General features: G+C 39.8%; 2 protein-coding genes across 8 annotated transcripts in view; both read left to right on the top strand.

Annotated features, from left to right (window-relative positions):
- Positions 1-7,220, top strand: part of NCOA7 (nuclear receptor coactivator 7) — a 90,867-nt gene extending 83,647 nt beyond the window's left edge. For all 7 annotated transcript variants that reach the window (XM_027751772.2, XM_027751736.2, XM_027751759.2 and 4 more), the window contains 5 exons: positions 1,964-2,089; positions 2,498-2,650; positions 3,168-3,263; positions 3,936-4,009; positions 4,938-7,220. In XM_027751772.2, coding sequence (XP_027607573.1) covers positions 1,964-2,089; positions 2,498-2,650; positions 3,168-3,263; positions 3,936-4,009; positions 4,938-5,073 — 585 coding nt within the window. In that variant the 3' untranslated portion in view covers positions 5,074-7,220. The remainder of the gene's footprint in view (positions 1-1,963; positions 2,090-2,497; positions 2,651-3,167; positions 3,264-3,935; positions 4,010-4,937) is intronic.
- Positions 7,221-9,369: 2,149 nt separating this feature from the next.
- On the top strand, positions 9,370-16,233 carry HINT3 (histidine triad nucleotide binding protein 3). The gene is made up of 5 exons (XM_027751925.2): positions 9,370-9,664; positions 10,124-10,241; positions 11,538-11,607; positions 12,410-12,536; positions 14,503-16,233. The coding sequence occupies exons 1-5, from the start codon at positions 9,521-9,523 to the stop codon at positions 14,548-14,550; spliced, it is 507 nt and encodes a 168-aa protein (XP_027607726.1). The 5' UTR covers positions 9,370-9,520; the 3' UTR covers positions 14,551-16,233.
- The last annotated feature ends 88 nt before the right edge of the window (positions 16,234-16,321 follow it).

Raw genomic sequence — 16,321 nt, 5'->3', positions numbered from 1 at the left:
TAGATCTGATGACAGCACTTCTGTCCTAGTAATAAATGTGCTCTGTACTCACATGGGGGGGCATTTCCACCTCAGGTAGCTGCTTTCTCAGACTTCTAAAATCTTTGAAAGATTTTGTAGATCCAGTTTCTGTAGTGGTTTATTCGTTTCATCCATTTTTGCTTTTGTGTGGTCTTTAAATATCTGATCTTACAGATCCCTCTTTTAGCAGTTGTTGACTAAACTTCATTCAAATGTGCAGTTCAGTTAGAGACTGAGTAGGTGCCCATGCAGAGAAGAGGAGGGGCTTCTTGGTCTCTGGAGTCAATTTGCAGTTTAAAACTGTGTTAATAGGTTTTCTATAGTTGCCTGTCTTTGAATTTAGTCACGTTTTGCTACAGGTACCTGTTGCTAGTTGATTTACTGTGATACTTTTCCCCTAGTCCTGGTGGGAGACTATTCCTAAAAGATAGTCTTCAAATTGGAGCTGTGTACTTTTGAATTAAGGTGAAAATTAAAAAAAAAAAGTGTTAATTAAAAAAAAAAAAGATAAAATAATGATCTGGGAGATGAGGAGGAAAGGCAAACCATTCAAAAAGTGAAAAAAGAACAAGGATAAAAGGAGAAAACCCATTTTCTTTTAACAGTTTGTTGTGGTGGTTTGGATTTGGGTTTTTTTTTAAGTTATCCTAATTTTGCAGTGCAAACCTTCCCTGAAATTGACCATATGAAAAATTTTCCAGCAAAGGATTCTCTGCTGTCTCAGAAGACCTAGGACTGGGCTGGAGGGGTAAGATAAGGCTGTACACCTCTTGCAGTATTGCAGTCAGGAATACCTGTAACCCCTCAGGGTGCAGGGTCACATATAACAGCATTAGTTCTGCAAGATGGATTTTTCCCTGTGATCCTTCTCTCTTCCTAACACTCCTCACCAGTCCTGGTCGTCATGAAAACCCCCTTCTGTGCTTTGCAGTATGGTTAAATCCGCACCTGGAGTCAGTCCAGTGCATTTGCTTTCTTGCCTGGGGGGCAGGTGTGTGTAGGACCTCAGGCAAGTTCAAGCAGTGATCGTGAAGGTGCAGAATAGTTATGCAAAACTTGATCCATATGTAACATGGAAGCTGCTTGGAAGCCTTATTGGCAAGGAGGGGCATAGCAGTGTACTCTGCAGCCACATCTTGTGCTTCCTGCTCTTCTGTGGTGATATGCTCATGGAAGGAAAGGACGGTTTAAGGTTTCCTGTTTATTTTGTAGCTAGGCCTCCTTGCTTCCACTTTTCTTTCTCATCAGCTCCATCTCTGAGCTCTTGCTGTTGCTTCCTATGTGCTGTAGTGGCACCAGGCCCCAGGTAAAGCCCCGCTGCTGGGTACAACAGGCCTCATCCCACTTCCCACTGCTGTGAGGAGTTGAGGCTCCTGTCACTCACAGAGCACCCTGAGCTGCACTGACGTCTTGGCAGCTTTTAAGCTGTGCCAGGTGTTGTGCCCTCTGCTAGACGGGAGGCTGAGCACCCCAGCAGCAGCTTGTTGGGAGCCAGGACACTTGGACTGCTACCACCGGGGGTTAAGGTGGTGTCCTCCTCTCTGCAGTGAGCTCTGGGCACCGTGGGTGCTGCGAGCCTGGGAGCTCCTGCTCCATGCCACACTTGGGATCCTGTTTGCTCCTCATGCCGTGTGTTCAGAGTTTGCCCCATCTTTCTCAGCAAAGGAGTAGATAGAAGTTTCCAAAGAGCTGTTTGATCACCTCCAAGTAAGAATGTATTTTATGAAGACCTTGACTGTTGTTCTGTCAAAAAGGCACCTTGCCAGTTAAGATGTTCCCCATTTGGTTAAGGCTGCCTGTGCTTGATATAACTATCCCATATGGTGGTTTTGCTCCACACAGTGTGACACCTGAGGAGTAAGTTTTAAATTAATTGGTTTCAACAGAGGATTGACAGTGTAAGAGCTATGCTTTAGGCTGGACACTTGTTCTCTTGCCTCAGATCATTACTGTAGAAGAAGCCAAACGACGAAAGAGTGTTTGCAGTTACTATGAAGAAGAGGATGATGATACTTTGCCTATCTTAAAGCATCACAGTGCTCTCCTGGAGAACATGCACATAGAGCAGGTATGGCTAAAAAAACCTCAAGTTTTCTTGTTAGATGTGGTGCTGTCTCTGAGTGTGGGACATTCTGCCTGCTGGAGGCAATGCCAATGCTTTTTTTTTCTGGAAAGTACGCAGCATGTTGGAGTGACCTTGTGCAAAGTCCAGTTTGCTGCAGCACTGGATCACCTGGAGAACTTATTTTTGAGTTGTGATCTTGAGGACTGGCAACATTTTCAATGCTTTCAACAAGTGATGAGAATGTAGGCAGTTGGGCTCAGATTACATGGCCATGTGTCAGAGAGTTAAGCTGCTGCTCCCTTGGCAGCCATTTTTTGGTTTGAAAGCCCCTGCAGAAAGGGAATAGCCTGGGGCACCATCTGTGAGCCAACCTGTTGATTGTGTAACCATTTCCCCCTGTTCATTGCCCAGCTTGCCCGGCGCTTGCCTGCACGAGTGCAGGGATATCCATGGCGCCTCGCATACAGCACACTGGAGCATGGGACTAGCTTGAAGACTCTGTACCGTAAATCAGCATCTCTTGACAGTCCTGTTCTCCTTGTCATCAAAGATATGGACAACCAGGTAAGGAGTGCTTGTTCTCCAGGGGTTGGACTGAAAGGGCAACATTATGAAAAGCAACCATTATGAAATGCTAGTCATACCATGAAGTGACATCATACCAAAATAAGACATTGGTGTTTTCTTTTGTATTTTCTACTGCCTAAACTAAACTTACAGAAGGAAAGTACTTCAGCACTAATAAAAGCTTAAGAATTGCAATGAGTGCAAAAGTGCCTTTGGTAGTATCTTCCTTAGGTATCTTAGTTAAGGAGCTGTCACAATGTCTCTGTGGAGGTCTCATTCTTCAGTAGCTCCTAGAGGTGGCAGTCGTGTTGCCTTTGTTGTCATCTGGCTTTTAACTTGCAAGATACAAAAGATTTGGAGGAGTACTTGCTTATCTGGTGTACTCTACTAGTTGGTTCTTCTAACATGAAAATCACCTCAGTTGTTCTTAGAAAGTATTTTTAAAATGTTTGGGTTTTTTTCACTCTAATTTTGCACTGTCCACAAAAGTAGTTGAATCATTTTATTCCAACAGATATTTGGAGCATACGCTACACATCCCTTCAAGTTTAGTGACCACTACTATGGCACTGGTGAAACATTCCTCTATACATTCAGTCCACATTTCAAGGTAAGTGGATGTTCACTTTCTCAAATGAAATTTTTGGGTTCCCCTTTTGAAACATTTATGAGATTTTTATGAAGACAGCATATTTGAGTTTAGAAGATGTGCCAGCTGTTGATAAATGCAGTTACATTCATTGCTTCAATGCAATGCTTTAAGCAAAAGTGGCTATAATTAATTTAAGTGCTGAGAAGACAATCTATTATGGTGAGGAAGAGAGGGTTTTAAGTGGATTGAAGGTGGAAGCAGAGAGGAATTAAGGAGTGGACTGTCAAAGACACCGGGGAAGGCAGTGATATCAACAATAGGGTATAATTTTATGTGTGCTTAGAATCACAGTGGCAACAAACTAGAGATAAGAGTGATACTGAAATACCCCTTAATGCTTATGGCCTATGCATTTTTTTCATATTGAACACATTGTTCCTTTTTAACAGAATACCTGTTGCTTTAGAGAGGGAGGCAGAATTTAAGAGAAGGATTAGTATGCCTTGTTCATAGTTTTAAATATATATTGATCCTTTACTTTCTACCTATTACCTCTTCCCCTTTCAAGAAAAAAGTAAAATAAAAGATGACTACACCATAAAATACCTGCTAAGAGTAGGTACCTAAGAGTTTGAGAGCACAAGAATCTTCACAGTCCAAATATATTTGGGTTTTTTTCCCTCTATTCAGGTATTCAAATGGAGCGGAGAGAATACCTACTTTATCAATGGAGATACTAGCTCTCTGGAGCTTGGAGGTGGCGGGTGAGTGAATGTTTGGTTTTCAAATCACGTGGCCAACTTTATTTTAAATGAGAATAGGGACAATGGTAGATGTAAGACAAACTTAGCAGTCAAGTGTCTGAACTTTTAGCAGTAAAAAGTATGTAGTCTGTGTAGTGCAGATACCTCAGCAATCTGATTTCCGTTACAGACTAAGAGCAATTTCATTTGCTTAAAGAGAGTGACTGATGTTAGCCAAGTAGGGTTTGTTGTAGTGTTGTTTTTTCGTTGGGTATTTTTTTAGCTAGAAAAAAATCCAGATGTTTTGGGTAGATACATCTCTTGCTGAAGAGGGTTGAAGATAATCTTTAATGGCAATTTTGCCATCAGCTTCTAAGGTTTATCACATCGTCCTTATTAAGTTGTCATTATTCTGTTGATCCAGAGAGCAAGGATACAGACAGTGCATAGTCAGGTCGTGAGTTTGAGAGAGGCAGTGGGTATGAAATCAAGGGCTAGGGCTCTATGACTAACATAGTACAACTTACTGCAGGTTGTACCATGGTACCTCTGGGCATGGTTTGCATCTGGAGTACATAAACTCCCTGCCTCCTCCTCCTAACCGGAAGGGGCTGTGTCCACATCCAGGCAGCCAGCCAAGGGAGGAACCCCAGCATCCATGCCCTGGTGTGAGCCATAGCTGGCAGTGCAAACAGTCGAATGGCTCGAGGGTCTGGGGGCCCTCTCAAGGTCCTGTGCACTGCTCCACTCACTGGTGCAAACAAAGCAAGGGGACTGCTCCGCAGGCTTCCTGGTGAGCGGTTTGCCATGACTGAGCTCTTCAAGTTTGGTCTAAGAGATCCTCAGAACTACCTAGATTTCTCCATATTGTTTCTTTGATTGTTTTTACTGCTTTCAGTATTTTTACTATTATAAATAACTCAAAATTTGTTGTGTGTTTCCTTTTTAGTGGCCGGTTTGGCTTATGGTTAGATGCAGATTTGTATCATGGGCGAAGCAATTCCTGCAGCACCTTCAATAATGACATCTTAACTAAGAAAGAAGATTTCATAATACAGGACGTAGAAGTATGGACATTTGAGTGAAATACTGACTGCCTTAAGGACTGGATCCATTAGGCACTTAAAAGCTAACTAGAAGGTGCAGGCTGCCTCACAATGTTACACGCTTTTTCCTCAAGTTTGTACCAGAGCATGACTGCGCAAAAAAACCCAACCAAACAACCCAAGAATAAAAGAATTGGTTTTGAGAGGCAGCAAGAGATGGAACAGTAAGAGATCACTCTGAAGTGTTTTTTACTGCCTCTTCCAACATGCCTCCCTTGAAGATATGATGCTTATGAAAACATTCATGGTGTATAAGTTGAAAACTTTTTATGTAACTGTGAAAAAAATCCTTTGGGAAATCTGTAACTATCTAGTACATTCCATGTGTATTTATGTTCAACATACAAATGCTGACCAAAAATAAAAGGTTACTTTACCAAAATCTACAGCATACTGTTTGCCATGGAAAAGAGTCAGAAACAGGTGTACACAGCACTTAAGGGAACATGTTTTTAAAATAATTTTATTTATTGTTATTGTATAGCAGATTTTTTTTGTGAATATATTAGTTATGATTTTTTCTTTCCATGTTTCAAATCTCATTTTGATAAATAGTTGCTCTTGAGGTAGGTTTCTTATGCATTGACATTTATTCTGAATCAGTTTATTTGATTTTTGAAGTTAATTTTTATATTTTTATTTTGTAAATGAGATTTTGTTTTCATTATACCCTAATTTAGAGGGTTTGTTTTTCTGGCAGAAACACTTGAGTGCATAATTCTGTTTCATTTTCTTTTCCTGAAATGAGGGAGAAGGTGGATAGTGCTTCTTATTAACTTTGCTGTCACATTCCTGTTAATAGATTATTATTTTGGCAGTATGGAGACACTGGGCAAAGTGCCACGTGGTGTAGACTGTATCAGCTCTGTTGCAGTCCACAGAGTTGGGACGGCATGCTCTGAGCATCTGCCCTAGTATTATTTGACTGTTTACGAAAGACATTTTTAAAAGAGAATTGTTTTTCTGTGTAACCACCAAATGATTCAAAATAAGCCTCTCACTGTGCTTTTATGAGCATTTCTCTACTAATTTAAGAATTTGTTAAGGAGAAGATACAATGGAGATTTAGAGAAGAATGTTCTTTTCCTTGCAGGCCAGTTCGCGTTAGTGTAAAACTTGTTTTCTTAGTAATTACATACAATATTTCTTTTCCCCAAAAAAAGGCCCTTGAAGCAACAGGGTGGTTTAGGATTTGACAGGCAACTAAATAGTCTTGCTTGTTTTTAATGAGATGAAATTATACTCCCTGCCCGCCAAAGCTGAAAAGACTATAGTACAAAATGAAAATTTTGGTAAAAAGGGAGAGTGTGAGAGAAGACTGGCAATCTTCACTGTTTGCTAAGGAATTCTGCTTTGCCATTAAGCTGTGGTTTTGTTTACACAGTTCAGGCCTAACCAACATTAGGATGCTGTCCTGCCCTTAGATTTGAATGTGTCATTGTCCTGAGAAAGGCAGGTTTTAGAAACAGTAGCGTGCACTAAAACAGTACAATCTAATTTTGGAATATTAATAACTGAGTAATACAACGCAATTTAGTTACTGCTCTTTCCTTTTTGAATAGATTAAATAAAAAAAAAAAAGCCAGGTGTTTTTTTTTTGAAAAGCATTTCTAAATCTTAATCCTGCACAGAAATTTCACTGTCTAAAAAACCAGTGCTATATACGGTAAGCCTGTATCACACTGCACGTGAATTTTTCACACTCCCTTTCTATATGGTTGGTCTACTACAGCCATAAATAAAGTTCTTATTGGTAATGCTTTAAAAGATTTTGGAAGTTGCTAACAGCATAATGCTTTGAAGATACCCAGAATATTTAACACTGTTTGCTCTTTTAAATGGTGGCAGACTACTTAATAGTTTTAAAAAAACCAAAAAATCAACAGAAAACCCCCACAACAACCAAAACTAGACCAACTAAGTTCAACATTTTACATACATTTCACTATTGCAACTTACAACTTACTCCATTATATTATCTAGTCAGAGCATATCTAAACGCTGTGGTCTTATTCAAAACAGTGTTGTTCAATCAAAATTCTGTGACCCTTGAACTATGAATATTGAATATATGTAATGCAGTGCTATCACACTATTTTCAATAAAGGAATTTATGCATTCAGAAACTTGTTACAACTGCTTTCTCTTTTATTCACAAACTTTAGAACATTTTAAAGATTAAAGGATGCAGTTTAAGTTACAGGCTATGCTGACAAATACCTGTGCCTCCTCATAAAAAGAGAATTTTAGCAATACCATCTTTTAGAAACACAGGTAAGGAGATTGGAGCTTTTGGTTGAGTTGGTTTGGGCTTTGAGGTTTTTCTGTGTGTGTGTGTGTGTGTAGTATGGTATGTCCTAAAAGAGAGCTGTGTTTTGAGTTCACTCGGAGATAGGCTGACAAAGGGCTAAGAAATACCAGTAAACAGTTAAACAATTAACTTAGTAGTTCTTGCTGCTACTATCAGCAGTAGGGAATGACATGTATTCCCTCATCTTTTTTGACCAACCTGTTCCTAGAAGTCATAAGTCCATGTAAATCATTATTGTATGCACTCTTTTCATATTTTCAAAGTGTTTATGTATTTTTATTTCTGCCCAAGCAAGACAAAGGCATACAACGTCTTAAAAGTACTTGCTTCTTGGGTTTTATTGTTTTTTACTGTATACAGAAGTGGCTTTAAGAGAAAACAAACTACGCTTATGTGTGCAATGGAACAAGTGTGCTGTGAGCCTTGCTTTGAGGGAAATGCATTAACGACTCTCTTAAAGTAATTGGAAAATTACACTAGTAATTTTTCTCTCAGGTAAAACAAAAGCTTGTTCTTGCAATATCAAGCATGTGCTTTAGTGCTACTTGGATAAAGATTTTTGATTCGGGATGGTGCGAAAATGTGCATTCAATAAGGCTTGTCATTACTCAGGTAAGTGCAGATGTTTTATTTGATACTGGTTTCAGTGCAGGTTTTGCACTGGATGTTTTGCACAAATCTGGCTTTAGAGCAAAGGAATATCTAGTTACTCTCAGAATAATTCTCATTTGTAAACTTTAAAGATTTCATTTGCCTGTTTGAAGCAGAGAAAAGGAGCAGGTTAAGACATTGCAAAGGAATGCCCAGCACTCCGCAGGTTGGCGAATCTGGCAAATGAGTTGCTTCGGGTAGAATAGCTAACCATGTCCTGTTTGTACAGGCACAGCTTGCTGGCCCTAAAAAAATATGCATTTTTGAAAAATCTCAGTCTAAATTTTTCATCTCATTACCTTTTCAAACACTATATCTTGTCATCGGTGGGACAAGTACTTTATGCCTTTTGGGCTGCATGAAGAATACAAACATTGAAATTCCACAGTCAGTTGATTCTGCAGCAGTGCAAACAATTTAAAATACAAGTTATTAAGAAAACATTTTTAGAAGTTGAAAGATAACTACCACTTACAAATACCTCTGTTAGCTTTGGAAGCAGTTGATGACGGTGGTGAGGCACTGGCAAAGCTTGCCCAGAGACGCCATGGATGCCCTGTCCCTGGAAGTGCTCAAGGCCAGGTTGGATGGGGTTTGGAGCAGCCTGGTCTAGTCGAAGGTGCCCCTGCCCATGGCAGGGGTTGGGGAGAGGGGATGTGGAACTAGATGAGCTTTAAAGTCCCTTCCAACCCAAACCATTCTATGAAATATCTCACTTTGACTGTGAATTAGTGTAGCTGTTGTGAGTAGGCAACTATTTCAGGGCTGTCAGTTTATGCAGTTAGAACTAACATCAGACTTTAGCCCTCTTTGGTAGGGGTGTAGAAGAAAAAAGGTAGGCTCAACTGGAAAAATCTCTGGAATTATACTAGTGACCCTGAACTGATTGCAACAGAGCTGAGTTGGTATTTTAAGATTATTTTTGCATATATATAAATCTAAGTAAGCTTAGTATAACTCTTGAAATATAGGGGCAAAATGCCTAAATTTCTCTTAAGACTTTTCATGTTTTGTATTGATCAAGGAATTGCTGGACAAAACTTTCAGAGGAGTAAGTGGAGACAGATCCAGTGTCATAAGCACTTTCTATCTGCCCTTTTTACTGTGGATTTGATTTCTTTTATTTTTTATTCCTGGCAGTTCGGCTTTAATGACCTCAGAGTGCAATCACTTGATTTTATTCCCAGTCTGTACCTTTTTTTTTTTCAGTGAAAACTTCACTGAAGTGAGCAGACTTCACGCGTTTCTGCCGATGCTGCGGAGGTGTCACTCGGCGTGCGGCTAGAGGCCTGACGCAGAGCTCCGAGGAAGCTCAGGATTGTGCCTCCTGGAAGAGCAGCCCCTGTTCCCAGTGACTCCGGGGGTACCGGCGCTCCTCCCTCGGCGGGCGGGGCGCAGGCGCGGCCGCGGGAGGCGGCGGGAGAGGAACGGGAACGGGAGAGGAACGGGAACGGGAGCGGGGCCATGGCCGAGGAGGAGGCCGCGGGTGCGGCCGCCGCCGCTCAGGGGAGCGAAGCCGGGAATGGCGGCGGCGGCTACGACGGGAAGTGCGTGTTCTGCAGGATCGCCCGCCGGGAGGAGCCGGGCACGGCGCTGCTCCCCTGCGAGGTGGGTGAGGGGCACCGGTGCCAGCGCGGCCTCCATCCTTCCATCCTTCCCACCTCCCTCCTGCCTTCCCTCGGGCGGTGCCGGGCGGGCGCCTGGCGAAGGGGACGCGTTCAGAGGCGGGGCGGGTGCGCGGCAGCCCTGAGGGTCGTCAGCTCCTACACGTGGACATGGGGGTGAAACATCGATCGGATGGAAAACGCTGTGCCTTCCGTAAATGTTGGCACAGCAGCCGTGAAGCTGGCACCGAGGATTCCTGACTGCAGGAGGTCAGGACATCGTGCTTTTAGGCTGGCTCCAAAAATCTCAAGGTTTTTTTCTAGTTACTTCAGCTGTGACATTAGATATTTTTAGATTTTTTAGTTTGGTCTTGTTGTTGATATGGGAAGGATGGACTTTCTTGCCAACTCTTCGCCAATATCCTCATCCTAATCAATTTAATATGTTTACATCCTTTTTTAGTATGAAGACCTTGTTTGCTTTAGAGATAGGAAACCTGGTGCCCCCCACCACTACCTGGTGGTGCCTGTGAAGCACATGGGAAACTGCAAAACATTGAAGGCAGAGCACATACCTCTAGGTAAGGCTCTAAGTGTGTGTTTAAGCTAAGGGAAAATAATTTTTCACAGCCTTAAATAGTGCGTTCTGAAGTAAATAACACCTTTGAACACTATTTGTAAACACGGAAATAGTTGATGTGAGTGTAGGTAGGGACTTACGCTTTCTGGGAACTTCCATGTGCTGTTCTGGAATGGCACATTTTTTTTGCAATTCTGTAAAAACACTGCACTAGTGCATGAAGTCTCTTATGCTTGCGTGGAGTACAGATGCCTCTGCACTTTGTTGGAACTGCAACTTTATTATTAAAGCATTTATGTGCTGTTTCATTGTGTTTTCTTAAATATATATGCAATTTTAAATTATCTGAAAAACTTAATAGAAGAATTTTATGAAATGTATACTTCGAAATAAGTGCTACATTTTTCAGAAAAAAGGGAGTGATAGATGAAAGGGGGAAATGCTGTTCCAATAAACTTTAAAAAATTTTGAAAAAATAAAATTCTAAAATGTTGAAGCTATGATTTATTGTTGCCAGGCTTCTTTTTTCTTAGGAAAACATTGTCCTGGAATTTGTTTCACAAGATATGCCTAGCTAAATGTGTTGGGTAACAGAAGAAACTACAGCCATACATGCATGAAGAGATTCCATCTTAGGGAAATTTACAGATGATGCAAGAAAATAGTTACAGTGGTATTTTGCAAATCTTGCATCACTAGCGGTATTTCTCTTCTAAACATAGGGTGATTTTCTCCAGAAAAAAACCTTTTTTTCTGGATGTGTTTGTGTTTGAATTGAAGACAATTCCTTTGCCTTTTACATTGAGTTTTTGTATTGGAGTTGCTGCACTTTTTAGTGATAGAGTAATGGAATTTTGTCCTAGTAATAAGTAGGACTAGGAATTTTATTTTAATTTCTGTACTGTCTCTGAAACTTACACCAGGCTGCGCAGGACCTGGAGATCAAAGTCCCGTACTTGTATAGAGGTACAACACTGGAATTAGTGTAAACGTCAGCATTCTGACCAATCAGTATTTGTTGTGTTTTTTTAATAAGGATGTGATGATAGCATGGCTTTGGCCAAAGTCCTTAGCATAATATCACACTTAAAATTATCACTAACGTGGAAATTGGTAACAGTGGCAATTTTTCAGTCAGTCATTGCACACACTCTCTTGGTTGTCTTTGTTTGATTAGGAGTAGTTACAGTGTTTATATTTTGAAAAACCCTTGTTTGTAATCTCAATGTTATTAGTCTGTTGAAGTTAATATTCTGAAGAATACCTTGTTTAAATCAAATTTATTTGTGTTTAACAGTGAAGAGAATGATGGAAGTCGGAAAATCTGTCCTCCAGAAAAATAATTTTAGTGACATGAATGATGTAAGGTATGTAATGGAAACCTGTCTACTGAGCATGGTTTTTTACTTTTACTTTTACTTAACTTTAAAATGTTATTTCAGAAATGGTGGCAAAAACTGCAGTATGATTTAATGAAGAAATTGGGTCTACGTTCACTTATTGCATGACTTCTCAAGTAGAATCTGCTGGCATTGAATATAAACTTTTTGTCTGATAGAATTCCAGCACAGATTGCATTCCAGCTCTGAGATTCTTTAACAACCATATCTTGGAATAGGCAGGGCACTTCAAACAACTTACCTAAAAGGCTGCTTTCTCTTTATATGCTGAGAGTATGCTCTAAATCCTAGATGCTAGAAGAGAGGTATAACCTTTGTCCTATTCAAGGGCACTGCATTGTGTTTCAGTCATACCTGCATTCATTTCTTTCAGTGCTGGACCTTGTAGTTTAAGGCAGTGCATTTGATGGCTGAAGTAAACTATAACATAATTTAAACAGTATAGAGAAATAAGGAGATGGGCCTTCATGATTAAAATTGATAGTTGGTTTTCCAGCTGAAAACTTGATAGGATACGTTTAAATACTTGTTCTTGTTTCTTTTTTTAAAAAAATGTGTCTTAAATACAGAGATGTGAGGGAGGAGGTTAATGGGTTTTTGAAAAGTTTTTTTGTGATATAATGAAAAGGCATATTTTTGTTCTTGCCTTTATGTACAAGAAAAATGGGATGAGTTGTGAATTCCATTATCATGTTAAATAACCTGCAATGTTCCACTTCTTCCTGAATTAACATCACTAATATCTTTTACTTCTTTTCCTTTTCTAAAGAATGGGTTTTCACTGGCCTCCATTCTGCTCAATATCCCACTTGCATCTTCATGTTCTGGCCCCAGCCAGTCAGCTAGGATTCTTATCCAGGCTGTATTACAGAATCAATTCCTACTGGTTTATAACGGTGAGTGTAATGCACATGAGCTTTTTGATAGGTTTTCAGTTGCAAGCTGAAAATGTGATGTCTTTCTAACCTTTTAACTTTGACCAATGATTTTTGTTGTTACTGTAATTCTTAATCATGTATATTTTGCATGAACCACTTGAGAAAAACATAATAGCATAAACATTAAGGTTTTTACCTATTACAGGGAATGGAGTCCTAATAACAGCAAACAGTATAGTACTTCTGGATCTTACGTGAAGCTCAGGTTCTGAGATATGCTTCTGTGGACACTTTGTAAATATTTGAGGTTTAATTTAAAAGATTAATGTAAAGGTTATATTCAAATGTGATGGACTGTTTTGTACATATTCTGGTTCATCCAGTGTAGGTGAAAACATATCCACCTAATGATTGCATTTATCAGTTCATCTTGTCATCTTTAGACTAAAACAAGTGTCTGCTTTACAAAAATATTGTTTGTACTGATTTGTGTCAGTTTTTGCTGATTTATGCCAGTGGAGATAAGCAGTGAAACTGAACTGGCACTGACTAAAGCACTTTGAAAATCTCTTTCTTGGGATCTAAAGCTCACTCTCACTGCTTTGATCCAGCAAAGCACCTATCCTTGCGATGTAGCTGCAGCATCCTGGTATAATTACACAGCCCCAAATTAAAGTTGCTAAAAAATGTCTGTCTCATCTAAAGAATATAGACAGCCTCTTACAAAAGAGAAGAAACTTGGCTTCTTCATAGTGGTACCTCGCTGAAGATCTCAGCTAAAAAAAAAGCAGATGTCTGCTGTGTTGTTGAGGATCTTACAAATATTTGGCCCTAAAATAAGTATAGTTGTGTAGTTCTACTGCTTATTATCTTGGATTAGTTCAGGGAGATCTGTATGAAGTCTGGTTATTCAATATGAATGCACTTTAAAAAGTATTTTGCCCCGTTGTCAAGTTGAAAAATGTTCCTGGGTTGGTGCTGGGTTTGGTTTGATTTTGGGTTTTTTTAATTATAGCATCTTGAATGTAGTACTTGTCTCAGAATGCAAATCAGGATTCAGATAACTTCATTTTCAGTTGCTCCATCTTTTACGTAGCTTCATTTACTGCAAAAAACCCACAGTAACTACTGAAGTCCTGTTAAGTTCCTACCCTAAGTAGCTGATTGTATTTTTACTGTGTGTGTTTAAAATACGCCAAACTTAAACTTTTCACCTTTTAATGTAGTTCCTTTGGAGATCTCAATAAAACCTCAAGCACTAGCTCAAATTAAAAGTTTAATTCAGTAGGACTGTCAAAAAAAGGAAAGACTGACAGTAAACTCATCTATTTCAGAAGTGCCCGTGGGCTCAATTTGGCTTGGTTGTTGGCAGACTTCCTCCTGCCCTGAGCCTTTCTGAGGGCTTGGTGAGCTGGTGCTGTTAGTGTACAAAACACAGCTGTCCCAGTTCTGCCCTAGATGTGATATGATGAGAAAAGCCATATAATGAGAAAAGCACATATGAGCGTAGTGACAGGACCAAAGAATGATGTGTATCTCATGACATGAACCACATACACAGACACCCCCAACCTCTCAGCATCTTATGTAGCTGGTGTGCAGCTTGCTGGGTGATGAGAGCTCACAACACTGTGCTCTGGAGCGTCTCACAACAAATCCCAGGTCTCACCACTTGGTTGTTATGAGCACTGTTTTCTTCTGAGGTCTTTAAATTCACAGTGCTTTAATAGATCTGCCATTTATTTGCTCCAGCATCCTCTGACTTCCATAGGTTATGTTAACTCTTCTGATCACAGTGTGGGAGTGTGATAGAAACTGCGAGAGTCTGCTGTTGAAAGCAATTGTTGTATTCTGCTTCTGTTGTATGCTCTGTCTGTAAAAGTGCAAAGTAAATGCTCTGTCAGCGTCACTGTTTTTAAAATGGAATTTTCGGTAAACTGAAGGCCCACGGTGTAGTTAAAACATTTTTTTCTCTCTCTCCTAGGCCGAACAGCTGATTGAGAGACTGCAAAGTGAAAATGCTGCCAGCTGAAAACTTGTGTCATTAGCCAGTTTGAGCTCTGATTTAAGGTTGCAGAGTTTGATGTTGCCAGTAATATTCCAGGATAAAAAAAGCTTTAGTTCCTTATGAGGAAAGGCACAAAGGTTTTGTAACTGCCAACCTTATTCTCCTTTGGATACTTCAGTCTGTATACTTCCCTCGCAATAGCTCAGTGTATTTTAATTATAATTTTATATTTGTGTATATACATGCATAATATACACACACACGCACACAGGCAAAGAACTTCTCCTAATGAAAGGCAGGATAGTCACGGAATGTACTGCAGCTAAGACAACAAGTTACAACTAACAGCATGTACATGGTGCCAGAGGGAGTATTTCTTGTGGAATCAAGCTTTTATTTTCGGGATGCATTGTTCTGGAATTGCAGGTAACATTAAGACATTTAAGTTTCCATCTACATTTGTATGATATGGTAGTTATGCCTAGTTATTAGTAGGTGCATTGCTGAAAGTGCATTACTTTCTGGTGCTAAAACACTTCAACGTTACCTGACTTGTTTGCATCACGATGACATAGTAAATGTCAATACAATATGTGCCCAAGATGTGATAATGCCCTATAACATTGAATATAGTTTATGTGTAAGTGGTTGTACGTTGGACTTAAACGGGTTTTTTTCCCTCTAATATGCACAATATTTGAAAGTAGTTATCGTATGTTTACAAAAAAAGCGAAGAGTTCAGAGGAATGGATTTAATACATTGCTCTTCTGCATGGCAGTAGATACAAAAATCCAAATTTTCTGATATTGTTCTCACTGGAAGTTCCTTGGAGATTACTAATACCTTGGCTGAATTTGGATTCTAAGTGAAGTCATAATAGAAACAGGTCTTTAGTGCAGTTAAGTATGTGGCAGGCTTACATAAGAGCAATGTGATTTGAATTTGGGATAGCAGTGACTCAGCCCAAAACTGGAAAACTCAATTGTTGAGTTGCTTAAGGAACCTGCTGAACATTTGCCATTGCTGTATGACTCTAATTGGGAATGCCAGCACTTTGTTTTTCAATACCATAATAAGGCAGACTGTTTGGAAAGTTAAAACTCTAGAAAACATGGAGTGGATTTTCTTTGTTCACAGAGCGTGTCTTGGTGTCTAACTAACCAAGTGCCCTTACCTGATGCATTTAGATGCAGCTGAGGTGATGATGTCTGTTCCACCTGCAAGCTTCCCTGAATATAATATTCTGTGTTTTCCAGCACCTGTTGCCTTGGTGATACGATGTATTGTAATATTCTTATAGTACTTAAGGGAGTTCCCAGCAGTCTGAAGAACAGCATTTTCTACCTGGAAGAGTTTACACCTCTCTGTTTGTAAGATCTTCTTCCTAATGTCTTGTTATTCTTATTAGTGGGCACTTACATGTAATTTGCAGTCCTTTAGGGTTTTAGTTTCTAACATTTGGTAGGAAAAGTGTGACTTAAAGCCACTGAACTTTACTTCTGTGCAAGAGATGAGGAGGTTTGAGCTGGCTTCTAGCTTTGGGAAATACCCAAACATTAAGGTCTTTCAAGAGTTAATACTGTGCATGTGTTCTGATCTGTAATTAATTTATGTAACTGTACTTAACTGTGACATGTAATATTTAAGTACCAACATGAACTGTTGTCAAAAAGGATTAATAAACAGAATAAATGCTAACCTTGGAATGATCTTCCAGTGCAATGGAATAGTTGACTGGGGGGTTGACCCTAGATAGCCCTTTGCTCACTCTTCACCCTTGACCCCAGCAGGATG

This window comes from Pipra filicauda, unplaced genomic scaffold (genome assembly GCF_003945595.2).
Source record: "Pipra filicauda isolate LSUMZ 115617 unplaced genomic scaffold, ASM394559v2 scaffold23_size5868930_pilon, whole genome shotgun sequence".
Lineage (NCBI taxonomy): Eukaryota > Metazoa > Chordata > Aves > Passeriformes > Pipridae > Pipra > Pipra filicauda.
This window is presented reverse-complemented; position numbering and strand designations above follow the sequence as displayed.

What these genes read in the sequence shown, in the direction of transcription:
- HINT3 (XM_027751925.2), top strand. Translation starts at nt 9,521, where the DNA reads ATGGCCGAGGAGGAGGCCGCGGGTGCGGCCGCCGCCGCTCAGGGGAGC. An exon ending in GGCAGAGCACATACCTCTAG is followed by an intron (nt 10,242 to 11,537) that starts GTAAGGCTCTAA and finishes TGTGTTTAACAG; the next exon opens with TGAAGAGAATGATGGAAGTC. An exon ending in AGTGACATGAATGATGTAAG is followed by an intron (nt 11,608 to 12,409) that starts GTATGTAATGGA and finishes CCTTTTCTAAAG; the next exon opens with AATGGGTTTTCACTGGCCTC.